The sequence below is a fragment of the Calidris pugnax genome, unplaced genomic scaffold (genome assembly GCF_001431845.1).
Source record: "Calidris pugnax isolate Ruff unplaced genomic scaffold, ASM143184v1 scaffold189, whole genome shotgun sequence".
Taxonomy (NCBI): Eukaryota; Metazoa; Chordata; class Aves; order Charadriiformes; family Scolopacidae; genus Calidris; species Calidris pugnax.
The window spans coordinates 1,552,625-1,580,473 of record NW_015091069.1 but is presented as its reverse complement, the minus strand read 5'-3'; the positions used below and the strand labels follow the sequence as shown (position 1 = coordinate 1,580,473).

The 27,849-nt window shown below is 37.8% G+C and overlaps 2 protein-coding genes across 3 annotated transcripts in view; one reads left to right on the top strand and one right to left on the bottom strand.

The window, feature by feature from the left end:
* The first annotated feature begins 88 nt into the window (after positions 1 to 88).
* On the top strand, positions 89 to 1,824 carry LYRM5 (LYR motif containing 5). The gene is made up of 2 exons (XM_014957030.1): positions 89 to 189; positions 291 to 1,824. Exons 1-2 carry the CDS (start codon positions 145 to 147, stop codon positions 504 to 506), a joined length of 261 nt encoding a protein of 86 aa, XP_014812516.1. The 5' UTR covers positions 89 to 144; the 3' UTR covers positions 507 to 1,824.
* A 1,657-nt stretch (positions 1,825 to 3,481) lies between these two features.
* KRAS (Kirsten rat sarcoma viral oncogene homolog) overlaps positions 3,482 to 27,849 on the bottom strand; it is a 25,108-nt gene continuing 740 nt past the window's right edge. Inside the window, exons 2-7 of one of the 2 annotated variants that reach the window (XM_014957029.1) lie at positions 27,081 to 27,203; positions 21,151 to 21,329; positions 19,288 to 19,447; positions 10,609 to 10,724; position 10,128; positions 3,482 to 5,010 (exon numbers count right to left, since the gene is read on the bottom strand). In XM_014957029.1, coding sequence (XP_014812515.1) covers positions 4,894 to 5,010; position 10,128; positions 10,609 to 10,724; positions 19,288 to 19,447; positions 21,151 to 21,329; positions 27,081 to 27,191 — 684 coding nt within the window. In that variant the 5' untranslated portion in view covers positions 27,192 to 27,203 and the 3' untranslated portion in view covers positions 3,482 to 4,893. The remainder of the gene's footprint in view (positions 5,011 to 10,127; positions 10,129 to 10,608; positions 10,725 to 19,287; positions 19,448 to 21,150; positions 21,330 to 27,080; positions 27,204 to 27,849) is intronic. The other variant, XM_014957027.1, reaches the window with a different exon arrangement.

Sequence of the window (27,849 nt, the reverse complement as noted above, 5' to 3'; positions counted from 1 at the left end):
GGCTGGTTGGAAACCACCCACCGTGGTGGGTGAAGCTGGGGTTTACTGGCACCCGTGGAAGGCTAATGTCAAACTGGTTATTCTTCAGGTTTAAAAAAAAAAACAAAAAACAGACAAGAATAAAGAGTTCACTGAAATGTGAAAATGGCCAATTCTCTAAGAGGTGAAGTGTTGAATCTATACAAAAATGTAAGTGTCTCAAATGCCACGAGCACTTTCCTTAACCAGACAAAGCCTTTTTATTGCACACTTGATCTATAAAAAAATATATTTTTTTTTTTTTCTTCAAGCTGCTGTACCTTGGAAGGGAATATCCCAAAGGAGCAGACTACTTTAGAAGCCGTTTGAAAGCAGCTTTTCTAAAAAATAAAGATGTGAAAGATCCTGAAAAAATTAAGCAACTAATTGCACGAGGAGAATTTGTTATAAAAGAGCTGGAGGCTTTGTACTTTCTCAGAAAATACAGAGCTCTGAAACAGCGATACTACAGTGATGACAATAAATAACTGGTATTAATGACTTTGCATGTAACACTACAAACCCAGCAAAATAAAAACAATAAAAGAGCTGTAACCTCAGAAGAAATGAAACTTAAATCCTTCCACCCCATCTAGAGTACAAATTAGGACTTTTGTTTCCCCTGAAGTTCTCGCTTGAAGGATTTGGGGTTTGTATTACGTGGGTGATAAGTTTTTCCTCGACTGCTTCTGACCTCCTTGAACTAAAGCTTTGTGTGTGAAAGAGTTTTGCAGGAAATACTGGCCAAATAATTCCCTTCTGCTTCACCTGGGTGTGCACGTTGAGCTCTCAGTGCTCTCTGTGTTGGCATGCCCATTCAAACCGCTACGCTTGTTACAGACAAGACTAACCCGATTTTTAAAGCCTTCCACACTCAAGTGATTCATTTCCACTGTTAAGGAGCACCTTCTCAAAAGTAAAAATAAATTCTTAAAGATTTTCACGACACCTGTTTAACATGCAAGAGTCACACTGGCAGAGGTGCCATCTTACTGCCTTAGGAAGAAGACTTTGGGGTCGGGAAAGGGGTGAATTTGACCCTGAAGACAATTCCTGCTACTACTGATTTCTGATGTCGTGTAACTGCTGTAGCAGCAACACAGAACTCCATCCTTTCTGCAGTTTGACCATGGCTGTTTGCTCCCTGGCTAACTCCATAGACCTTGGCTCAACTAGCACAAGCCTGCACTGGGTACATAGTAGGGTTGGTTGGTGTTCCCTCTCTCCCTCATCCCAAGAACTAAGTGACACTGGAGAGAGAACATAAATAATCTTTGAAATGTTAAATAATCGCTGCAGTAGAACTGCTGGCAAAAGCAGTCCTTCCACGTCAGCTTAACTCTTCTACAACACATTGCAGTTAAACCTGTTCTGAAAAAATATCCCTCTGTTTGTACAAAATGTACAAAATCTAACCTACCCTTCATTAACTGATCAAAGGTTACCCAGACATGGTAGCAGAGGGCCAAAGCTTAAATGTGTTGTAAGTAGCAGTAGCAGTTTTGCCCTTTTTTCCCCCCCCAGGACACAATCAGTACTAAAGAATGTCCTTCATCTTTTCTGTCAGTTCATGGAAGGCGTTTGGTAGCAGAAAACAAGTGTGCACCTGGGAATGAACATCTCCCTTCCAGAGATGAGGCACCAAAATTCTTGGACAGAAAGAGCAAACTGGGACAGCAACTCACAATAACTATTTTTTTATTACATTACAATAAATAGGAGCAGTACAGTTTGACAAAAAAAATGACAAATTCCAGATCACCTCACAGCACATACTCCTAAAAACATTAAAAATTTTAAAACAAACAGTGGTCTTTTTTTTCTTTTTCTCTTTTTTTTTTTAACTTAATGTCCTGTATGACCAACATTCCTAGGTCACGCAACCAAATGATGGAAAAACTGGATCACACTGCATATGTTCCACATCAAATAAAGCACAATGTACAAAATGTGCATGTTTCAGTTTACACTATACAAAAATAGTTAAAATACATTCCAGGTAAACATATTACATTAAGAAGTCATTCTAGTAAGAAGTTGGCACTCAAGAGGAAAAAGCAGAAGTATTTTCAACATGAAAACACAAGACAGTGGAATAAAGAAATGTTAGGAAAGATTTACCATCTATGTAGCTTTATGTAAACTTGAGACAAAATGATTTCTTTACAGTTTGATGGTCTTTGAAGGTAATCATTGTATTGCTTCAGAGTATAGACAAGAGCAGGAGAGTGTCTGTCAGTATCTACTCGTTACAGAGATCCTGTTGCTGTCACAAAAAGAATCTGTACAGTGAAACTTAAAAATTAGCAAAAATTTTAGGGCAATGAGACTGGGCAAAAGAATTCAACTTTTGAGAAAACCCATGATGAAGTTGTTTACCAGAGTTACATAAAGCTACTGTAAGAAGGTGTTACTCCCTGACACATGGCAATTTAATGTATTAAAGCAGTAAGTGATTCACATGTTCCTTTAGTAGTTGCTGTCAGAACAAATAGCGTCCGGGGACGTGCTTTGAAAGCATCTCAAACAGGGAAAGACAGAATTATGAGATCAACTTGTGCAAGCTGCAATCCAACATGCTTCACCAAATCTCAACAAATATGAAGACAAAACTTCACAACAGTGGCAAGGATGTGTATTTTCTTTTTAAAAAAAAAAAAACAACGTAAAGAAGGGCTAATCTAAACAGATTTTTTAACAATTTAATTAGATTGGTAGCTATAGGTCACATTTACTGGAAAAAAATAAAACCAACGTGTTTGGTTCTTTTTTTTTTTTTACATATATAGCTTTATATTAGAGCTAAATAAATCCATATTTGATGATTGCAACATTTCAGCTAAAATTTCTCCTAACAGTTTTTAGTTAAATTAACAGAAGAATTTTAGACCAGCCCTAATTTTACATGCAGTGTGACTCAGTTACCAAAAATCTTAAAGTAATTTTAAGATTACTGCCATTTCCTCAAGGTATACTACCCACTTTTGCTACATTCTTCATATATAATCAAGAGTGTCTAAAATGTGCAAATAATTAACTAACTGTCTCCAAAAACGTTTCAACCTTGGAAGCTGTAAAATGTTTCGCCACGTTAAGAATCTGTTCTTCCTCCTTATTGGTCCTTACTGTTAGGTTCTCCTATTACTGTTTTTTCAGAATATTTCATAATATAAGGTATACTTCACATCAAAGCTGAGGGGGGGGGCTGGGGTTCAGTGGGGGCTGGGGGGTGCAGGCAGGGAGAGACAGTATTTTTCTCAGTCACCCTGAAATCAAAGACGACGCAGCAATCTGTCCCCCACCAGAGTCACTAAAGGGTTGGTTTGGGTTTTTTTTGTAGAAGCAAAATAATACTTTTCTCATGCAGCTGCAGTACCAAAAAAAAAAAAAAATAATCAAAGCTCCTGCAAGAATTCTGCATTAATTCCAATCAGAGAAAAAAAAAGGAGGGGGAATATGCATTAATTCCAATCAGAGAAAAAAAAAAGGAGGGGGAATAAAAAATAAAAATAAAATAAAAAAAAAAAATCACAAGAGAACTTGATCACAGAGAAAGACAACATTAAAATCTTGGTCTAGCTTCATGACAGTCTAGACACTGGAATGCCACTCACCAACCATTTAATCTGTGCAACAAAACTAGTACTTCACAAGCATCACACAAACAACACAGACTCTGAAAACCATGTTCGATGCTGACGGTTTGTGCAAATTCCACACCATTTTTATGGCATAGTGGATTTCCAAATTATTTGCATGAAGCAGCTAAATTCAACTCATTCGTTCACTTGCTTGTTGTTACTAGAATTTAAAATTTCCTCCCCTATTTTGCACAAAACGGGCATCTGGAAATATTAAATGCCACTCTTGGGGGGGAAAAAAAAGCAATACATTGCTTTATAATTTAGGGTTCATTCTGATTTAATTCTTACAGTAAATTCTGGATCCATGTATGAATTAACCAAAGAATTTGAGTCAACTTATCTGTTAAGGCTTTCTAGTATTTCCCAGAAACACTAAGGGTGAAATCCTGTACCTACTGAACAAAATTACTTAAAGATTTGCCACTGGAGGTCAGAAGAGCTAGGATTTCATCTTGGTCTTCAGACACAAAAGAGTTAGTGGAAGTCTTAAAGCAATGCATTAACAGTAGCAAATCAACCTAATTAGAACTTTTACTTTTTCCATTGCCAGGTGTGCATTGTCATCTTTTTTTAATTTTTCTTTTTTTTTTTAATAGAAAAAATAGAGTATTTAAGGAGTGACCGTGACAAACTGTGGTGAAATTTTTTTTGTGAAAGTTTTATCTTTACATTCATTAAAATTGATCTGAAATGCTACAAGACTAGATGCCTAGAAGCAAAATCTACAGGAAGACTATAAAGGCTTCTGGTCTTTCTATATTGCAGTCAGTTTGAAATAAAAGAAAGGCTGAAATGAAAGTCTATTTTGCTAACTAGTCCTTTTTCCCAACCAGATTTAAAAACCCAAAAAATTAAAAGGGGATGTTAGAATGTGTAGCACATCATTTCATTGTTTGGTTTGCACACAGAAGAGAAGTTCAGAATCAGTAAGAAAAATAGGAAGTTAGCAACTGTGCATGCACCAAAGAGTCCGAAGACAGTTTTCAGGTTTTTGTGTGTGTTTTTCTGTTTGTTTGTTTTTCACAGGCGTTGCTAGTTCAAGAACCAACAGTCAAAGAATACTGGCACTTTAAGAGGAATGAAGTTTCCACTGTCATTTAAAACAAGCATTCAGGTAAAGCTAACAGGATCATGAAGCAGAAAGTAAAGTAATGCTAAAACAAATGCTAATAATTTAGTGTAATGTACAAAAATTACTTAAGTACTTCTTAAGAATAAGCATAAACTGTATTTACATAATTATACACTTTGTCTTTGTCTTCTTTTTCTTCTTTTTACCATCTTTGCTCATCTTCTCTTTGTGTTTTCTGATTTCTCGAACTAATGTGTAGAAGGCATCATCAACACCCTGAAAAGATACAGGCACATTAAAATCAGGTTAACAGACTCACATGCTTGCTTAGGTACAGCCTGTTTTCATCTGATCTGATCACGTGAAGGGTGTTCAACGAGCAGTTTGTTTTTGCTGCCTGCCAGGAGAGGCTACATCTCAGGCTTTTAGAACAGCCCCTTGAGCAGTACAAATATCTGAAGCAAGAATTCTCTTTGGTAGAGATACTTATGATTATTCTATATATTCAGATCAGGCACACTGATAATAGTAATCACACGAGAGTTTTATAAATCTTTACATATGCAAATCAATCAAATCAGTCCCCTCTTCCCATGATAAATTATTATTGATAAATCATTCTATTCAGATGATATAGTTCAAGACACATGGAACACATTATCTATGCTGCTCTATCATGTACAGTCACTTAAAATCTCCACCACTCCAACAGTTAAGCTACAGGCACAAGAGCTAGTGTTTCTTCACAATGAGTAGTTTTTAATTTTTGGGGGGATAATCACAGCTGACAAAAATCAACTCTGGTCAAAAGAGACCAGCAAATCCAAAAGGCTGATATGAACCATTATCATGTACAATGTTATACCGGATTCGGTAACAAACCTATTTACATGAAACAGTTTCTTCTATTGCCTAGCTGCCAGGTTACTCCAAATTCCAACCCAGTACCCACGTTCTCAATTAGCCTTTCCATTTACTAGTTTGAGCACTGACAATTATAAAATCATTAAGTCAAATTTTGATGGTGATTCTTCACTGCCTTCCTCCTTATATTGTCTTTTAGATTCAGAAATAGTTATATAATGTTAATGTATCACAGCAGCCAACCGCACCGCTATAGAACTGGGTGGAGAAATTTAGTCCCACAACTGGCATGCAGCTTGCTACCTCTTGAGTTTTCCTTCAAGCTGCCAATAACAGTTAAAAGTCTCTGCTTACTCCTGTATGCCTACTTCAGTAAAAAAAACCTGAAAGTGAACTCTGAAAAAAAAATAAATATCAAAACCACAAGCAGCCAAAAAATCACCTAATTCATTAGTGTTTCAGTCAAACACCAAATGGTGATGAAACTTAATAAGCAAAGTCCAAAAAACAGTGAGATGTTAAGTAGCTTCACGTACAGAGCAACGCCCCCAGTATAACCTACATTTATTTTAAACCTTCAAATAACTTACAAATAACTAATGTTCTATCAAAGTCTTTGGCAGCTAATTCATTAGTGTTTCAGTCAAACACCAAATGGTGATGAAACTTAATAAGCAAAGTCCAAAAAACAGTGAGATGTTAAGTAGCTTCACGTACAGAGCAACGCCCCCAGTATAACCTACATTTATTTTAAACCTTCAAATAACTTACAAATAACTGATGTTCTATCAAAGTCTTTGGCAGCCTGTCTCCCAATACTAACTGCATGCTTTTGCAAGTTCATGTAATATACAAAATAAACTTGCAAATAACTTACGTACAGAGCAACGCCCCCAGTATAACCTACATTTATTTTAAACCTTCAAATAACTTACAAATAACTAATGTTCTATCAAAGTCTTTGGCAGCCTGTCTCCCAATACTAACTGCATGCTTTCGCAAGTTCATGTCATATACAAAATAAACTCGCAAATAACTTAATTCTAAATTTTAAAATATTATCATTCAATGTAAAATTGATGTAGCATGCCTAATGGAAGAGTAGACTTGGTTCTGGAAAAGGTCACGTCCTCCATGAATCTTTTGAGAATTAGAAATGCTTGATATTATTAATAATGCATTTAGTAGTTTGGTCCTGCCACAATTTGTCTTAAATTCAGGTCATGAACGTAACATGGCATATAAAACCAGGCTTAGAATATTAGTGAATTAGAACTGGGGAACTCAAGATAAACGGAGCTCTTTCACTTTTAAGTCTGTGGATTAAATCTGAAATGTAAGCAGTGGATGCTGTTTACAGAAGGTCCCTAAAGGCATCGATACTGTAAGATCAAAGGCCATCAACCTTTCTAGTTCCTTCTTTCAGTAAGAAGGGGCTGCAAGCAGCTGACCTTCCTCCCTTGCACAATGCTGTCATGGTGTGCAAGCTCTGGGGAAAGCATACCATGTCCTCAATGAGGGTTTTAAACCTGGGCTCAGGAATAAAAACTCAGAATTCCCTGTGCACGCTCAGAACCATCCCACTCTCCCTCAATAAAGGTGCATTGGATATTATTAATAATGCATTTAGTAGTTTGGGCCTGCCACAATTTGTCTTAAATTCAGGTAATGAACGTAACAGAGCTTGCTCCTGGCACCTGATTTCCCAAAGGGCAACTACAAAAAAATGCCAATTGAACCAAAAAAAAAAAATAAAAAATCACAACTGTTCCCACAGAAACAGCCTGCTCCTGGTTACAGCTTTTCTTTGGAGCACCTCATGGTCCCACAACCATACAGAATCACAGAATCTTCTAGGTTGGAAGGGACCTTAAAGATCACCTTGTCCAACCGTCAAATTAACTGACAAAAATAGACACCCACACAACAAACAAGGAGCATCATCACTAAACCAGACCTCCCAGCACTACATCAACCCGTCTTTTGAACACCTCCAGGGATGGGGCCTCAACCACCTCCCTGGGCAGCCCATTCCAATGCCTGAGAACCCTTTCAGTGAAAAAATTTTTCCTAATATCCAGCCTGAACCTCCCCTGGTGTAACTTGAGGCCATTTCCTCTCGTCCTGTCGCCTGTGACTTGAGAGAAGAGACCGACCCCCACCTCTCTACACCCTCCTTTCAGGGAGTTGTAGAGAGCAATAAGGTCTCCCCTCAGCCTCCTCTTCTCCAGGCTGAACACCCCCAGCTCCCTCAGCCTCTCCTCATAAGACTTACTCTCCAGACCCCTCACCATCTTTGTTGCCCTTCTCTGGACCCGCTCCAGCACCTCCATGTCTTTTTTATGGTAGGGGGCCCAAAACTGGACACAGTACTCAAGGTGGGGCCTCACCAGTGCCGAGTACAGGGGGACAATCACCTCCTGAGGCCTACTCGCCACACTGTTCCTGACACAGGCCAGGATGCATTGTAACCTCCATATGCAGTTACATGGCTACAAGTATGCATGAGACTTGGCAACTAACCCGACTCTTAGCAATAAGAAACCCTAAATTCATAAGGAATTGAGAATTCCTAAAGATTCCAGGCCCAAATAGACCCTTAAAACATTTTAAATTTTGTAAGAAAGTCTTTTAAATATACATTTAATATTTTTTATAAATATAATACATACATGCACACACAAGTATGAGTCATGAGGAGAAATCATTTGTATACCTCAGTACTACTATGGAAAAAAATAATGAAATTACAGTTTTAATCAAGGTTCTAGAAATTAAGGAACTTCAATAATTCAAATATTTTAATATTAACCCAGCTCAATCTGAATTGCCCTATCTAGATGTGTAATTGATGCCTTAGAGAAACTTTTCATTATAGTATGCTTTTTATGTCAAAAAACTTTAATGCTTTCAAGAAAGATCTTTTGAGATTTTACACTGCATTTTAAAAGTTTCTTCTTGCTAGTTGGAAGTTATAGGCTGAGCACAAGGTGTTACACACTTTCTGCTTTACTGTGTAACAGGGAAAGGAATGAACCTCTTGGAAAGCAGCAGCAGTTAATGGTCGATAATCTGGGTACTCAGTTTTCACTTACCTTGTACAAGATTAATCTAACTAAGGTGGCATCTCATAAGCAGCAGAAAGATAAACTGAATTTTCCAAGAGGTAGCAAGACACTCTGAACCATCAAAGTTGACTATCCACAGGCAAAAAAGGAAAAGAAATACTTTCCATCATTGCAAACTGTGTAATAACCAATATTTTTGCAGTCTCAAATCCCAGCTGAAAGATTCAGACCATTAGGTGCTGCTCTCCTTACCTCATCTTATCTACTATGTATTGTTTCAGTCTGATATATCTTCTTACTGAATGGAAAGTAATACAAGCCAGATTGTTTTAAATGCCAGATTTCTTATTCTGCTAGAATCACTACTGAACTACAGCTGTACAACAATTTTGGGATGTGCTTTCTCCAGCTTAACCTCCTAAACACAAAATTTCTGAAATAACTATCAATACTATGCAGAATTCATTTGAGTGTAAAGACAAATGTTTCCTCCCCTGAGCAGACACTCTTGAAATTCTAGAGTCTTATATCCAAGACTTTTCTAAATAGGGTATGGGGGGGGGGGAGAAACAAACAAACCAACCAAACAACAATATCCATTGTTGACAAAAGATTTCTTTCATCAACCAAAACCATCAAGAAACCCAACTATCCTTCTCTTGGCATAGGCAGAGAGAAAGTAGGAAGCTGGTAGAAAGCAAGCATATGTTTACTGAGCTATCAAAAAAAAAAAAATATCTTAAAATCTGAAAAGACACTTCCACTTAAAAAGCAAAAACGAACCCCACAATCCCACTCTCTCGTTCTCCTTCTCCCAAGGAAGTCCACAGAGAGGAAAAGTGGACAGAATTCAGGATTTTTAAAGCCCTAGTATCCAAACAGGAATTCTACTTTGAGGTATGGCTAGTGAGACAAAAAGAAATGGCAAAGTTGATTTTCAGAAGGCTACATGAAGGAGGCCTAAGCAATTTAATTCCTCTCGCTCTCATCAAAAGTAATCTTGCCAAGCTGCTGTTACTTGGTTTTTGATAATTAGGAAAGACTAAACCAGGGTATTTTGATGGCATCATTTTTACTGACAGTTGGATGCAACATTCCTAACTGAAGTAAAGCTTTGATACAAACAGTATCACAAAGTGTTATCTTGAAAGAAACATCTAAAGAATTATTTTAGAGCAGTCATTCATCACTTAAAAGCCGTGAACATAATAAGCTTGAGCAGATGTAAAAACTGATGCGAAACAAGATTTCTCCTCCCTCTCTTTCCCTCATTGAAGGCAATATTCCTATTGTGACAGTCTCTTCTTTAGGGTGCAAGTCAAATCCCACTAACTCTCTGCAAGGCATTCTTCAAGCATGAAAATCCACCTTGAAAAGCAATAGCCTTTCTCTTTTATACAATGGAAAAACTCCTGCTCATCCTCCTATTGGACACACTGCAGTTTCTTCTACCCTCTCCACCCTTTTTTTTTTTGTTACAAGACTAAAAAAAAAAAAACCACCCCCATGATTTTGTGACAATTTGTCTACTGTTTGGTTGGGGGGAGAGAGGGGAGAGTGCTGGTGGGGGGCAGGGTTGAGAGGAGTGGTTTTGTCGTGGTTTTCCTTTTCAATACTATCTGCAATATATCTGTAATAAAACCTTTTCCTCTTCACACACAAAACTAGGTCTCCATTTCACAAATGGAGAACTTATGTGCAGTAAAGACTTCTTGTTCACCTATTTACAAAAAACCCACAAAACTAAGCAAATCCATAGCACTTGGGTGTTTGCCAGGAATATTATTGAGGACTGCTATACTGAAATCTGATTGGGTTTAGATCTTAAATTATGTCATCAATTAACCACAAAATGTCTGATTTGCAAGATGCTGTCAATCATTTTCATTTGCGAGTGATTTGTAAAACTTACCCTGTTACATTACAAAACTTACCCTGTTACATTACAAGGCATTTTTTAATTTTCACGCACCCTGGAGTCTTTTCTTCTTTGCTGATTTTTTTCACTCTGTACTGTCGAATCTCTCGCACCAATGTATAAAAAGCATCCTCCACTCTCTGCATTGTAAAACACAACTCCTTAAAAACTGCTTCATCAACAGTTGTGACATGTTGGGACACCCTTGGCAGGGGCAAAAAACACACAACTCCTTAAAAACTGCTTAATCAACAGTTGTGACATATTGGGACACCCTCGGCAGGGGCAAAAAACATAACAAAACCACTGAAATTATGAGCTTTACTTGAGAGCAGTATAGAGATCTTCCATTTTTATATTTAAAATGCTGGGCTTGCACATTTGCTGCTTGAGAAGTACTTTGTAATGCAAGCAAGGCACACTCAAAGAATTTATTGATTACCAATTATTGTGTATATCTATGCATCAAGCCTTCTTTTTTTTCTGTGCAAGGTAACACCTAGACAAAAAAAAAAAAAAGAATTCTTTTCTTCCATTGCATACCACACTGAAAATAATACTGCTTGTGCTAGTGAATCTTTTCACACAGTTTTGTGGGAATGGATGTATTTAGCAGGCACAAAAAAACTTACTGGGTTGGTACCTGGGTGGTACTTAGAAACACACCCGGTTAATCACCTATTTTCTTAGTCAAAGTGAGAGCTTTTTATTGTTTGGGCAGGCAAAGAAAAGTAAGCTCATTTATGTTCTGTTCTTTAGATAAGGTGGCATAATTTCTCTGCAAAAATCCATGGAACTAACAAAGAAAGCCTAGAAAAAGTCTAACCAGGTAATTTCCTAAGAGGTTACAAAGAAATAACATCTTCTAAGAATACTAAATTTTGGGCAATATTGTTTTTAAAGTTACTTTACAGAGTATGCACTATGCTATTAAATATAGAAAAAGGGATATATAGAAAAAGGGATATTTGAGTCACAGCAAAGTGATTTTAAGAAGCACCACAGGTACATTATATTTCAGAGTAACTTTCACATCTTACTTATTCTAATTATAGAAGTTACTCTTCCATGCAGAATAAAAAAAACAACCGAAGAGCTTGGATCACATCAACAAACAAGTAGCATCTAATCTGTTCTTTCTGGGCCAGATGCAGGTAACTATGAGGGTCCTGTAATAACAACTAAGTGCAAACAGCCTGTGAGGTTCTGCTGCTTAAATTGTCCTCTGGTTGAGTACTTTAAGTACTCCAGGGACGACACAGAGCTACATATTTTCCTTCCCTGGTCTCACATCCTACCTTTCTCCAGCTCTGTGCTTAAGCCACTTGGATGTGGTGAGATCATGAACATTTGAAAAAAAAAAAAAAAAAGTATGAAGACTGCTTAAAGATCCTCATATTTGCTTAAAGTCAAATATAAGATACAGAGGTACCAGCTTTCAGTTGTAATATCTGTTATTTTAAACTGAGTATATCCATGCATACCTTGAAAATTTAGATAAATCTGTGAGGATATTCTTGTTGGAATAAGATGCAAAATCTTTAGCTGTAGCTATTAAAGGCAAGAACAAATCACTCCTCTGCCTTACTGTCTCTCTTATTACTTGTCTCCTCAATCAGATGAACAGGGCTGATAATTTAAAACAAACTCATTATTTGAAAATAAAAACAGAACTGACTGATGGTCATGGAAAACAGTACAAGCATTTAAGTCCCAAAACTTTATTACTACCCATATGCACAACGTGGGCTTTTATTTGGCAGATTTTCCATACATTAACTCTCCAACCCATCTTCATATTATGCATCTAGTAACAAAAATAGCTTACATTTACTGTCACAGTTATTGGGCCATTTTGCATTAACTGTGCCATAGGTTATCACACAGAAGACTCATTCTTAACATATTACTGTTTATCTAAGGGTTCTTCTGAATTACAGCCACTTGAATTTAAATATTAAATGGATTAGATTTATTTCTTGTATTGTATTTCTGTTATATATGACGTGCCTTGTTAGGATGTAGCGAGGTATTGATGAAGTGACAAGTCCTATATTCCAGGTCTGAGAGTTTGCAAGATGTAAAGAAAACCAAGTAAAGCTCATACTTTCATGTTTTCCTGGAAGAAATGGAAGTTTATTCCTGAAGAGGAAACAGTAAACATTGATCAGCTGCTACGTGCAAAAGCACAAGCTGTACAAGAATCAGGATTTTTTGCAGATCTACTATTTTGCAGCCGAAATGTGCAATTTGATTATGGAGCTTTCACATGAATAATTAGATAACAATTCTTCAGACAACGTTTATTGCCAACTTTCCCATCACCAATATGAGCTGTAATTTGCTTTAGCAATGCAGAGAGGGGGAGAGACACAGACAGAGTGAGAAAAGAAAATTGCTACTACTGCCACCACCAAGAATAGTCTTATGAATCCTGTCGGAGGAAATTACTCTGAAAGAAAAAATCTGTAGAGACACACATTTGCTAATTTCATTAGCACGAGGTTACATTTTAAAGAGCTAGGTGCCAGTCTTATAAACTTAAAAAGTCATTTTAATACCACTTTCTTTTAAGATTCTTCACTATGTTTTTCTTAAATGAGCATGGACTGTAGATCTAAAATATGGTTAACTGGTTCTGTTAGCTGTCAGAAGTGGAAGGGAAAAATATCCTTTGGCAGATATTAAAAACTTCAAAATCTGAACTGCTCTTTAACAGCCCAAAGAACCCATGCCCTTGAGGCAATGTTTTCAAGATGCTTTTGACTCCTAGGAGACAGACAGACATTCGATTTAAAACATGACTATGTGCAAAGAAATACTATTTCAAATACAAACCTAAGCAGAAATGGGAATTTTCACATGTTCTGCTTCTGTAAATAGCACTTAAGGGAAACTAATGAAAATCAGCCTTCACATCTGTCATGGTGTCCCTGCCCATGGCAGGGGGGTTGGAACTAGATGATCTTTAAGGTCCCTTCCAACCCAAACCATTCTATGATGCTATGATCTCAGAAGTGTGGTGTGTCCACCTTTACACACTTTATCAGAGTTGGTCACCTAAACCCAACTGGTAGGCAAATAAAATCAAAATTATTCATGAGGTCACAAGCAAAAAGAATACTACTCACTTGCACAAAAGCACTCCCAACATAAAAATAGTGGTAAAGTCCTCTTAGCCAATACTGAAGAACACACAAACCTGCAAAAATTTACTACCTCGTGTGCATTTAGCTTAAGGCTCATTTTTTGCTGTCTCTAAACCAGACATACTTCAAAGAACTGTTTGGAAACAGTTACTACAGCTCAACCAGATGCAGAAGGTCCACTTGTTTGGAGTAGGGGGGTGTGTGTGAAGCAGATCGTGTTATCTTATGATGGTTAAATACCAGACATACATCAGTAAATTCATTTTAAGTATCATACAAAATCATGATTAAAGTTACAAAGTTAATCATTCCAAAATTAAGAAGTGCCAGAATTACAGCTGTCTGTCCTACCTGAATTTCATCCATTGTGTGCACGTGTCCCTTTTTTGCTGTACTTACTGTACATTAGGTAAAAACCAAACCTGTTTCCTCAGTATCCTGGAGTCATTTGGCACACAAGTTGGATGGCAGAATTTGTTTCAACATTTTTTTTCTTGGGGCCTTGCTCTTGGGAAGGACTGAACTTTTTTGGAAAAGCAACATGAAAAAACTCCACCCACATTGTGAAGTCTGACAAAGTTTTAATTAAAAAAAAGTTTTAAAATGGAACCTGTACACATGAGCTACATTAAAAATGGCTTGGAGTGAAATACATCCAATATCATTAAACAGATATGATAAATCCCTAAAAAAAATGGCAGGTTGGTTCAAGTAAACTATCTAACTATCAGTTAGTCGTAAATCTTAATTGAGATGTAAGAATGAAGTTCTGTAAATAGTGCACTGATTACTTCATCAGACCAGGCACAGGTTCTCACCTTACTTTTGTACAGTAGGTTAGGTCCCAAACTGCTGACATCAGACAGCTGAAATAACTATAATGCTTTTTCAACAGCATCCTCAACTTCTTCATTAACCACTTCAAAAGTGTATTTAAGCATGTTCTTAACAACAGGACCTAATGCTTTGGGGAATCCTTTACTATGCTTACAAAAATGCCCCTATATATTTCAATTCAATACTAGCAAGACAGTTGAAATGCTCCCAGAAAAACAAAATCCTGCAGTCATTTGGTATGCAGCCTTCCACCTTTTCCTTGTGCAGCCCCCAGGCAAATGGAAACCCACTAAAGAATACAGGATGCAGCCTCGGTGGGTTCTGGACAGACTGGATCAATGGGCCAAGGACAATGGGATGAGGTTTAATAAGGCCAAGTGCCGGGTCCTGCATTTTGGTCACAACAACCCCAGGCAACGCTACAGACTTGGGGAAGAGTGGCTGGAGCTGCCCGGAAGAAAGGGACCTGGGGGTGTTGGTAGACAGCAGGCTTAACATGAGCCAGCAGTGTGCCCAGGTGGCCAAGAGGGCCAACAGCATCCTGGCTCGTATCAAGAATAGCGTGGCCAGCAGGAGTAGGGAAGTCATCGTGCCTCTGTACTCGGCTTTGGTGAGGCCTCACCTCAAGTGCTGTGTTCAGTTTTGGGCCCTTCACCACAGGAAGGACATTGAAGTGCTGGAGCGTGTCCAGAGGAGAGCCACCAGGCTGGTGAGGGGTCTGGAGAACAAGTCCTTTGAGGAGAGGCTGAGGGAACTGGGGATGTTTAGTTTGGAGAAGAGGAGGCTGAGGGGAGACCTCCTTGCCCTCTACAACTCCCTGAAAGGAGGGTGTAGAGAGGCAGGTGTTGGCCTCTTCTCCCAAAGGACGAACGACAAGACCAGAGGAAATGGTCTGAAGTTGCGGCAAGGGAGATTTAGATTAGATATTGGGAAGAACTACTTTCCTGAGAGAGTGGTCAGGCCCTGGAACAGCCTGCCCAGGGAGGTGGTGGAGTCACCATCCCTGGAGGGATTTAACAAACGTATAGACATGGCTCTTCAGGGCATGCTCTAGTGCCCAAGGTTATTGGTTTACGGTGAGGTGTTGAGTGTGGGGTTTAGTTGGTGGGCGTTTGGTGTGGTGTGTTTTGTATTTGTTTGGTGTTTTCTTTTTTGTTTGTTTGTTTTGGTGTTGTTTTTTTTTTGTGGTTGGACTCGATGATCTCAGAGGTCCCTTCCAACCACTAAGATTCTGTGATTCTGTGAAACCAAGTTCGCCTGTCATCTCTTAGTGATACTATTGATAATATTGGGATAATATTGATAATAATATGCTCACATGGACAGGGAAGAATTTGAGTTGTGTCAAACAGAGAAAAGTGAAAAGAGCTATCAAAATAAACCTAAGAAATTCATACCCTTCCGCGTAAGGATTGTGAAAGGGTAAGTGATGCAACATGCCTTACAAAACCACCAGTGTTGACATGTGTTTGTGTGTCAAAATGTATTTCGACTACCACTATGTTACATAAATTACACTATATTAATCACTATTTTTTATAAACTACGTTAATTTCAGTCAGTGGTCTAATTTTAAAAAAAAAATAATTAGTAATCTATGGCCTTATACCCAAGTTGTAGGGCCCACTAAGCAAATGTTTCACTGATGAAGTCAATGATTTGTATGAAAATTCGCACAAGGGTTTCACTTAAAATACCTTTTTGCAGTAAGTTAAATTTACATCTTCATTGCCAGTCAGAACCAAATAAAAATAAATGCACTAACTATTATAACAACTTATTTCTGCACTTCATTTCAGTGTTTTTCTCTTTCATATTTTTTACCTTGTCTAGGGATTTTGGAAAATCTTTTGAGAAACTGAATTTGAACTGAGGTATCATTCTGCATGAGTATACGCTGCCATAATTTTAAAAAAGTGTCTTGACAATCAAAACAGACTACATAGACAACTCCTTTCCACTTCCATCTCCCTTGCTTCCTTCCCCAAAAACCTTTCTGATTCTCTCTGAGCTCCAACAGAAGCGAGGCACAGGGAAGGCCACTTCAGTAGGGCATTCGTGCTGACATTTCAGCGTGGTGGGAGATGCAGAGAGGAAAGGACAAAAAGGTTCCACCTTCAAAATATTCATGTCAGACATACTCCAGAAGTTACCAGACCACCAGCCACATCTGTTCACACTTGGAAGTTCTACATGTAACCAGAAGGGACTGGATTTATTTATTTACTGAATTCTGCCCAATAAAACCCATAGTCCATGGGCTACATACAGTTCACAAAACAGTTTGAATCCCCTATTAAAAAAAAGTTACTTTGGAAGGTGTGTACATATGTGCATATATATTTTTTTTTATATACAATAGCGTGACTGAAAAATCTGATGCAAATACGTATGTAAACAAACACATACATTAGTATTTTAGATGATCTTGCTGAAATAAAAGATCAGGTTCTTCCCATCCTCTTTTGTCCTCTCAAAAATATTTTATCAACACAGCAGGTTATGAAGCAGTTTCATAACATAACGTGTTATGAACAGCAGTGCTAGAGAATCAGCAACCATACCTAGTGGTTCCAACTTTCAGAAGCCAACAGTCTCAGAGTCTACTGGGCATCTTTAGTTCAAAATCCATGAGACACCTTTAGAGAGTCCTGATCTGTGGGGGTATAAAGCTCAGCTTCGAAAAACAAAAGCCAAGTCAGATCCCTTCTATAACACTTCAGTTGGCACCTCCAGACATATAAAGTCATAGATAAAAACAGTCAAATTATAGAATGACAGTTCATATATGACTGATCTATTGTCCTCTGTAACAAGTACAAACCTCTGGCAGACCTTTTAGAAGTATGAAAGATAATGAAGCAGATACTACTTTGTGTAAACAAATATCACTGGGGCTGCTTGTAGGAGTAAACTGCAGGGAGGGTGGGGAGAAGAAATCTTTGAAAATACACCATTGCATCACCATACTTTTATTAAAGTGGCTATGGAAAAGAACTATTTCCTTAACAAAGCCTGATGTTCTGTTAAACAGTCTGAACAAAGTAAAACCTAGATGTTAGTACAGAACTTCTGTTATTTCAAACTTTAAACTTAATTTCAGAGTTCTTCCTTTTTTTATCCTAACATCTCAATAACAGCCACTAATACACAACCTGCTAAACAAGAACATTGTAATTATTCAGTCCATTTCTATGCCACATTCTTCAGCACACTCTTGTGGCCTAATTTATTATCAGCCATTAAAGTTGTGTAGTTCTGGTTTTTTCCATCCTACATAACAGAGACTTTCTCTATTGCCAGAAGTTACCATTCCTTTGATTTCTCTGTAAAGTTTCACTAATTAGTCCAGGTTTCCACTTGTCAGAATCTTTGGGAGGGGATGTAGCAAGTTTGCACTAATAAAATATTCATTTGTTATATCCAAAAATAACTGAAGTACTATCTGTGAGGAAATTCTGCCAAGTGATGCAGCTGAATCTATTTAGGAGTTACTCAAATTGCAGTGTTCTGCTCTTATTTCCCTCCTCCTACTATACCCAATTCCTGATTTATAACTCGCTTGTTAAGAGTTCTGATTATGCAGAGAGTATGAGTTATTCAGCCACTGAGGCCTGACCTCATGTGTACTGATAATCAAGAAATACCACAAACCAGCATTTTTCAAAAAGAATGCTTTCTTCCAGAAGCACAGAACCAGTTTCACCTCTATCTGTACACCTTATCTTCTCCTGAACACGTGGATGTACCATGTACACCTTTGTCCTAGCAAACCTACACCAGTGGGGTACAAGAAACCAACAGCGAGCTCTGAAGTCTTAGACTATCTGTACACCTTATCTTCTCCTGAACACGTGGATGTACCATGTACACCTTTGTCCTAGCAAACCTACACCAGTGGGGTACAAGAAACCAACAGCGAGCTCTGAAGTCTTAGAAGAATATCAGTTTACACAAGCAATTAATTAGTAATGTCAAAAAAAAAGACCAATGAAGAATATCAGTTTACACAAGCAATTAATTTAGTAATGTCAAAAAAAAAAGACTGAAGGTCAATTGCTTAGCTCTAAAAGGTATATCCCACCAGCACATCCCAGTAACACTGAATCAATGCCTCAAAGACAGATTCCTTTTGTTATTGAGAAGACTAAAACTGAATAAACTAATTAGCTGTTGTCTGCTTAATCCTCTTTCTGAGGAAAAAAAGCATTTCTCCTTTAAGTAGAAGTGCTTTTTATTCTATGAAAACCTATCACAACGTTAAGAATGCTGGCAAACCTCTGAGAGTGGAGAGTAACAGCAGGCCAGGTCTCATTCTTTGAGTTTGCGCAACTGAAGCAAATCACTCATTAATAAACAATTACCAGTTGTCAGGGAGTTGACAGAAAGAAGAGACACCACAAGAATTTCTACTCTGGAGAATTAAGTAGAAGTGCTTTTTATTCTATGAAAACCTATCACAACGTTAAGAATGCTGGCAAACCTCTGAGAGTGGAGAGTAACAGCAGGCCAGGTCTCATTCTTTGAGTTTGCGCAACTGAAGCAAATCACTCATTAATAAACAATTACCAGTTGTCAGGGAGTTGACAGAAAGAAGAGACACCACAAGAATTTCTACTCTGGAGAAACCAAGCAATTGTCAACACCTAGAATAAGGAATGTTATGGTAATTCAAAGGAGAGCTCTGTGTTTGTGTCTCCTAAGTTTGGAGCTTTACCTGTCTTGTCTTTGCTGATGTTTCGATGAAAGGAATTCCGTAACTTCTTGCTAAATCCTGAGCTTGTTTTGTATCTACTGTTCTGGAAGGCAAATCACATTTGTTTCCTACTAGCACCATTGGAACATCTTCAGAGTCTTTAACTCTCTTTATTTGTTCCCTAAGAAGAAAAAAGTTAAAAAAAAAGAATTAAAAAAGACATTTTATTTAACAGGTACTAACAGTCTTAAAATCTATCATATAAATTATGAAATGAAATGAAAGTAACAGATTCCAAAATCATTCTTTATGTTCATTTGCTGCACGTATGGTATTAGAAGCCATCAAAAAATAAACTGACCGATCCTGTCATCACCAAGTTTATCATCTTATTTGGAAAAAAAAAGTTTGCAAACTGCAAACATGGATTTTGATGTCATTACACTATTTTTTTTTTTAGGGTATTTTTTTTGTTTGCTTGCTTGTTTTTTGGTTTTGGGTTGGGGTTTTGGGGGTTGGGTTTTTGGGGTTTGTTTGGTTTTTTTAAGTTTTTAACAGCTAATGCCAGAATAAGCAAAAGAAGCTCTGGTATAAATCTTCCTACATCTCTCTCATACTCAGCACTCATAAAACTCGATTCATTTGGTAAGATAAAACACTCTCAAAGGCACTATGCTTGTCGTCTTGATTTTGTGTGGGATTTTTGTTGGTTTTATTTTGCAATTAAAGACAGAATTACAAACTCTTCATTCAGACAGGGTTTTTTAAACTTTGAAGACCACTGATCTGGTGCTCCAGAGAGAGCAATTTGCTAAAGGGAGGCCTTTCAACCAGTAGTTTGAAAGCATCTTGAAATACTAGTTAGATGTACATGTCAAGAATCTCAAATAACAACCATTAATTTCATTACTTTTGCCTTCCCAGATAATCTAGCAGTATATTCCTTAATTAATATAGCCACTGCTTTCAGTTATTTACTTAGAAGCCTTCAGCTTCAGTCCCCAAGGTCATCCACATGTGTGTGAATGCACAGTGGAAACTCCAGCATTCAACTCACAACATTCTTTGAAAATAAGCTTAAGAAGGCTGCTTCAGTTATCTGCAACTTCCTCTTTAAATAAGAAAAATCCCACATAAAAACCTCTATGTTCTTTTCTCTCCTTACATCAACATCTATCTTGACTTTGTCCATTCTTCCTCTACAACCCATGTGAGAATGCCTAAGGAGAATTCAGTATAATATTAAGCTGCTAAATTATATCTAGTCTGGCAATCACCAAAGACTGCTTCTATTTATATACGTAGCTGACAAAGAAAGCATGAGTGAAAGTTTTTAACTAATTATTTAAAAAAAAAAAAGAACATGAAGAAACTAATAACAAGTTGCTTTTTTAGCAGTCATCCTGGAGCTCAGATTTTGTGCGTGTCTCCCCTCTTGCGGCATCAGGGCTCACACATCTCAGTCTTCTGGTAACATTCCACAGGTATTTCCCCTCCACCCCCAGAACAAAAGCTAATGATTGACACAATTGACTTCATTGTCTGTAGAACTTTCCATCTTAACACACAATTTCATTTATGGAATGGGCAGAGCTAACCTTTAGATAAGTCTTCGCTATGCACAGGCAGAAATACCAAGTCACTTTATTTTATTAAAGAAGAGCTTTCAGATATTTTGCCTGCCTAACTTGCAAACGAGGCACCAGATTTTCAGATTACCCAAAATTACAGACATACAAACGCACAAGTAAGTTGCAATATTGCCAATTTGCAAGTTTCCCCTTAGATGCTATTTCAGAAGAGATCGTGCTATTATCTAGTGTAAAAGCAAGGAACTTACCCACCTAATACAAGAGTTAGTCAATTCTCTTTCTATATACACACCTATAATGGTGAATATCTTCAAAAGACTTTGTATTGTTTATAGCAAATACACACAGGAAGCCTTCTCCTGTTCTCATATATTGGTCCCTCATTGCACTGTATTCTTCTTGACCTGCTGTATCAAGAATATCCAAGAGACATGTTTCTCCATCGATTACTACTTGCTTCCTGTAGGAATCCTAAGAAAAGAAAAAAAACCATAAAACTTGATTAAACATAAACAACACCTATAGCTCAGGAGATATAACAGTTGTTTACTAATAATCAAGCATGACACTTGAGAGTTAAAATCCAACTTTATATATGGGCAAATGACAGCAGGAAAACAGTGTCCCATATTTACATGTATACAGCAATCCAGAAGTGGAAAGAGCACTGAAAGGCCATGTTTGAGACTGGAAATCTGTTTTGTATGCCTAATGATATTTGTTATTAAGTTATCAAAGTTGACTTGATGTATTTGAAGTTCAAGCTTTTTAGCAATGACAGACCAACAGTCATGCAAGAGCCCTGATGGGTTCACAGAGATGTTGGAACAAATTATGTCAGTGCTATCAATTCAGAGTTTTCAGGTCACTGATTCAAATGGCTAAAATCTGCACAAAGTCCCAACCAACTAGACATTAATGCCTATTTTCAGCTCTTTTTGGTGCTAGGCTTCTACAAGTACATAGTTTTAGTGATAAGAACATAAGTATTACTTTCCCAATAACTTTATTTCTAATATATAGTTGTCTGTAGAAAAGAAATTGTGTCAACAAGCTTTAAAAATAGGTCATTGAGCAGTGCCATGGATTATTTTCAGTAAACAGTACTTGTAACAAATAAAAGGCATAAACACAAAATCTTGGTATTACCTTTCAGATCCTTTAGCTAGAGATTAACACAATGTCACTATTGTTCTTTTTAATGCTATAAAGAAGTGAACCTAAGCTCCTGGGGAGGGAATTAAAGAATTAAAGTTGCAATTCTAGCCAGCTTCAAGACGAATTCAGAATGACCTTCCTTCCTTTGCACCCATTTTAAGGCACCGTCCACCTATTCTATTTTCCATTTTCTATCCATCTATTTGCATTTTTACACAAGGCTCTCTTTTTTTTCCTGTTGCTCATGCTAAAAACCAAACAGCAGATAACTGTATAGAATCAGTATCTAAAACTAAACAAACTCTGTAATCTCACATTTATCTTGAGCCTGGATGACATTGGACAGTAGCAGGTAAAACAATATCAACTGTTTACCTTAACGATCAAAGTTTACTTCCAACACGATTTTGGAAACATTTATTTCATAGAAGTGCAAATTCAGCATACAAGTAAGAAGCAGGAAACTTACTTTAGAAATATATAAGCCAGGTTTAAATATCAATACAGCCAAGACAAATGCACAAGCTCCAAAATGTTTTAAAATAATGTTAATATTCCATTTCATTACTTTAAGTAAAAAAAAAAAAACAAACAACACTCCAAAGGGCATCTCTTTACTCCAATTCACTTAAATTCAATAGCAGATCCCCCATGTCCTATGATACCTTTCACACAAGTACTAATAGAACTTCTAGCATTATACTAGCCATATTTACAAAGCTTTCATTTTCTCTTCTTGCAATTTGACTGCTGGTTTAAAAATATGAAAAACAGTTCTTGAAAGGACTGTATTATTCCTTTACATCTTAGCACTTCAAAGGAAAAGAAATTCCCATCAACTGAGCTCTAAACAAAAGCTTTAAGTAATTTTCAAAGACAATTTTTTAAGAGAAAAAGAAAATCACTTTCCAGAACTGCTGGCTTTAGCATGCCTACCATCCTAGCAATAGTAGCAAAGATGCACCAGCAAAAACCACAGCACAGGTACACGAAGAAGGAACATTTTGAGATATCTGTTTTGCCCGCTTCTGGAGAGAAAATTTTGTCAGTAACTAGAAAAGGGGATTTGAGGAGAAAGGACAAGACAGACACGAGAGAGAAAATTCAACTTATGATTTCCTTCCAAGCCGCTGAAATAATAAACACTTCGCTTTTATGCCCCTCTTTTTTCCCTCCCCCCCTGAAAATATCAAACCTGAGATCACATTTGTAAACTGTAGGGAAAAAACCTAAAGCACCACATCATAAGGTCAGGCTCTTGGGATCCCCACCACTATCATGAATACCAGTGTAAACATACCCAAGAACAAAGCTGTTTAAGTGTTATCATACTGTAAAAATTATATAAAGTCCTGCAAAACAGAACAAAGCCTATACCAAAAAAAAAAAAAAAAAAGCAAAGTTATGCCACTATGGTACTTGTGGCACTTCTGTTTCAAAATGCAACTGCGTAACCCAAATAATCACATTCCCCTTCAGCAATGAAAGAAACCAATCTTCTAATCTATAAAAATCCAGTAACTGCACATTGGAAGACTTGCAGTAATGAATGCAATGAAGAAATGATGAAGAAACATTCGGTATAAGCCTATTAAGTAATAACAAAATGCAAACTAGAATTTAACTTCGAAGTAGTACCCGACTCCAGAAATGAATTTGCAATTTTTCTCCCGTATAAAGACTCAGCATATCTATATCCAAAAGTTTTCATTTCATTAATCACTTAGCCTGCTTTCATTGGCCTTTCACGAGCCATAAAAATCAACATGAATTATGCAAAAGGAATAATTCTATCTGCTCACAAGCACTGATAACAAAATGTGATTGGAAATCTCAGCTATACACTCCACCTAAGAAGAAAAAAAACCCACTGCCTAATAAATCCCATCTAAGCTAGTAACAATTATTTTGTGAAAATACACTATACCAGCGATTTAATATTAAAATATCACAGTTATTAAGACTAAGCTATTACTAAATATTGGTGGAAGTTTCACAGGTGTGTAGGTCATTTAAGCACACAGACTTGAATATCAGGTATTCCTAAACGGGTCAAGGGATTTTGCTAATCCAATTGAAAACCCTCTGACACACAACTAGGAAGGCTGCTCTTTTTCTAGGACATTTAAAAGACGACATGTACTTAGCACTAAAACATGCTGAAGCTTTAAAAAAAAAAAATTTAAAAAAATCTTATATTATCCCAGAAATAAAGATTTAACAGAACTGGACCAGTAGAGGGCGCCAGTCCAACTGTTGTGTGTATTAGGCCAGATTTCCAGGGGTTAGTGTACATACAGTAAAAAAACCAAAACCATCACTTAAAACTGCTTGGCTATAAATCTGTGCTTGAACATCTACTTCAAATAAGAGATGAAACTGTAAAACATATATAAAGCATGTCTATTTGAATAACAGTACCCACCCAAACATGCACTCAGCTTAATTCCTCCCCCCATGTCATCTGCTACGCTCAGATGTAAGTAAATAAAATACTCAAGCAGGCCATGAAACTCGACATTTTCCAAACAAGTTGTCTGTTGAATCATTAAGTCTATTCCACTGAAAACAGCAACAGCATGAACATTGTAAATGCATCTGTGATTAAGCAACTAGTATATTTTTTCCTTTCTTCAGCTGCATCATGTCTTGACGACATGAGGATTTTAGAAGCGTTGAGTTTCATTTTGCTAATTGCAGGAAAGATTTAAAGATTTATTGAATAACTGTGTAGTTATGGAATCCACTACAGCTAACAAACACTTAAGTCTTTTCTCCATCTACCCCAAAATCCTTTGCTTGAGTATTAGTGTTTTGGCAACAGCAATGAAAGAAACAGCAGTAAGTGAAAAACAGCAGCAGTGACACTCCTGAACTGCCTTAACTGTTAATATCTACCAGTGAGAGCAACTTTAGCCTTATTTCCTCATACTGCATAAAAAAACCACTCTCCAGCTATTGTTCTTCAATAAGCCCCTGCCACCACAACTGCATCCCTACAGGAAGCACAATCAAGCAACCCTTCTCAACTGAAGGGGATTCTGCCCAGGCAAGGATTCAAGCATTTAAAACCAGTTATAAGACCATTCTCTGGAACCTTGTTCTTCAAGACAAGAACTTGTAGGAGTTGCAGAAAACTAATACTGTCACATGCCATAAGTTGTTGATGCTGATAAAACCTATTGGGTTCAAGTCAGGGGTCATTACCTCTTTCTTTCAGATTAACATATTGTTTCTGGACCACACCACAGTGTTACATCCTGCACACTACTGAATAAAAGCCACAGTTCTGGGATTTTAGGTGAGGAACTCTATTTTCATTTTATTGTTTTACATTAAAAAGAATTTGGTATTCCTCAAAATACTCAGCTTGTTGATTAGCAAAATGTCTCAAGTATTTAGGAATATTGGCTTTTAAGGATTTGCGTTCCTAAATTGTTTACACAGTTCTGGCTTTATAAGCCAACTTCTAACACAGAACCTCCATGGTACTTTTTGTAATGTGCAAGGACACTTCTAACCCAAGAGAAACCCAGGTAATTACAAAAAAGTCATCATTGACAAAATCTTCTAACCCAAGAGAAACCCAGGTAATTACGAACAAGTCATCATTGATAAAATAACAAAGACCAACATGCCCCAAAGTTCCTTTTGCAGGAAAAAGTAAAATCCCATTTTGCACATTCCTCTCAACAAGTTGTGTGTAGTTTCTGTTTTTAAGCATGTTTTGGGGTGGTTGTTGTTTTAAGATTTCACATCTTGGTAATATAAAGACCTGTTTTCCTAGTGCCAGGTAAAACACTCTTCCTCTCTCCATAGGACTGTTCACAAAATCTTCTACAAGCACACAGGAGGCTACCTGGCTATGCAACAGAGAAGACAAGAGGACACTACAGGCACATTAAGGTAAAACTCCAACTCAAGCCAACAGATCTCTCTTTGGGGCACATTAGCCAAGTAAAGGCCTGGGTTAAAGTAAGACAGCTTCCTTCTGTCACAGGGCATCAGCTCCTTTCCCTTGTGCCTACCTGAAAATGACTACATAGCTGTTTTCCGAGTCACCATTTTAAGCCTAGATTTAAATCCTTGTAACTCCTTTAAATGAGCTTGGAAATGCCTCACTGTATAAACATATAAATGAAGTCATAAGCTACAGAGCTTCAGTGCTGGGAACATAAAAATCTTGGGTAAATGATAGTGTCATTTCTCCTTTTATATGGTCTGAGGTTATTAAATCCAATGATCCACAGGAGATTTCAGACAACACTAGTATTTTTCTTATATTTAAAAGGCAGAGCTTGCTTGCTCACTAAAAACCTTTAAAACATCGCAACTTTTAAAACCCTACAATTTCAGAGTTTGAGGTACTGTGACCTGTATTTCAAAGACTCCACTACAACAGCTACCTTGTAACATTCTTCTAGATACTGAAACACACCTAAGTCCATTTAAAAAAAATAAATACATAAATCAGACTCTACCTTGCAACATTTTTCTAGCTACTGAAACACACCTAAGTCTGTTTAAAAAAAATAAGTATGTAAATCAGACTCCAAATTTTTTGCCTATTCACCGTGAGATTCCAGAACATATTTCTCAGGATGTGAAACAGATCCTAGTGGCAGGAGCTGAAAAAGCTTGACACGTACATTTCAGAACTACAGATTCTTGTCCTTGACACCAAAAAGAAGAGTCTCATTGAAGAGGTTGCATGCAAAGCCATGAAGAGTTTTGCCAAGCATTTTCTATTAAGCCTGGCAAATACTTTGTCACCAAGATCCTAAAAACACATACCCATACCGTCCAACAAAACATGGCAACTAACACCATACTTCAATTGACTAAAATTTTTAGGTTTTTTTACTGCAGCTGTTGTTCCATGGCCAGATCAAGAAGCCCAGCAATCTCCTCTCCAATGCTGGCCCAACGCTGACCATTTTCTTTGAGCCCCTTTTCAATATAAAGCCTTGTTCTTTGATTTTTGTGGTAACTGTGCAAAAGCAAACAACTACCATTATTACTGATGATCTCTCTTCACAAGAAGTATAAGGTGAAATCGTTTACCTCTATCGTAGGGTCATATTCATCCACAAAGTGATTCTGAATGAGCTGTATCGTCAAGGCGCTCTTGCCTACACCACCAGCTCCAACAACAACAAGTTTATACTCTGTCATTTTTTAGCAGACCTGGTGACAAAGAAAACAACGTGAAGCAGAAGGAGTCAAGCTCCAACTAAGGAGGATGCTGTCGGTGCCTTTGCATTCAGTATCACGTTGCCGGAAAGCAACTCCCTCCCTGAGGGATGAGACAAAACGCCGTGAGGGAACGCTGTTTCTCAAACAAAACTGCCCATAGGAAACAGCACCATTACAAAGAGGTAAAAACCCAAGGATACACGAAACACTGCGAAAGATCAAGGAGTTATTTCTTGCCAGGCAAAGCGCCACCCATGAATATTCTGTGATTTTGTTCTCCGCCGCTTTCCCCCGCTGACTCCGGGAGGCCGCCCGGATTTTTTGAGGAAAGCCGGGGCCAAACCGGGGCTCGAACCGCCAACCCGGGAACCCGCCTCCCTCCCGCCGAAGGGCCGGGCTCCGCCTCACGGCCCCGCACACACCGGGCTGCGGTTTCCTCCCCCGACCCCAGGGTCGGGCGGGCCGCGGCGGGACCCCAGCCCCACCTCCCCTTCCCCGGGGGCCCGCTGCCCGCCCCGCCTCCCCTCACCCGGGAGCCACACACGGGGTCGGGCCGCCCAAAACTTTCCGGCCCGGCCTGGCACCTCGGCCCCGGATTTGCTGGAAGGATTTGGGGGATTTGGGAAGAGAAAATAAA

Coding starts and splice junctions, on each gene's coding strand:
- LYRM5 (XM_014957030.1), top strand. CDS start 145: ATGGCCAATTCTCTAAGAGGTGAAGTGTTGAATCTATACAAAAAT. Junction 190..290: donor TGTTGAATCTATACAAAAAT/GTAAGTGTCTCA, acceptor TTTTTCTTCAAG/CTGCTGTACCTTGGAAGGGA.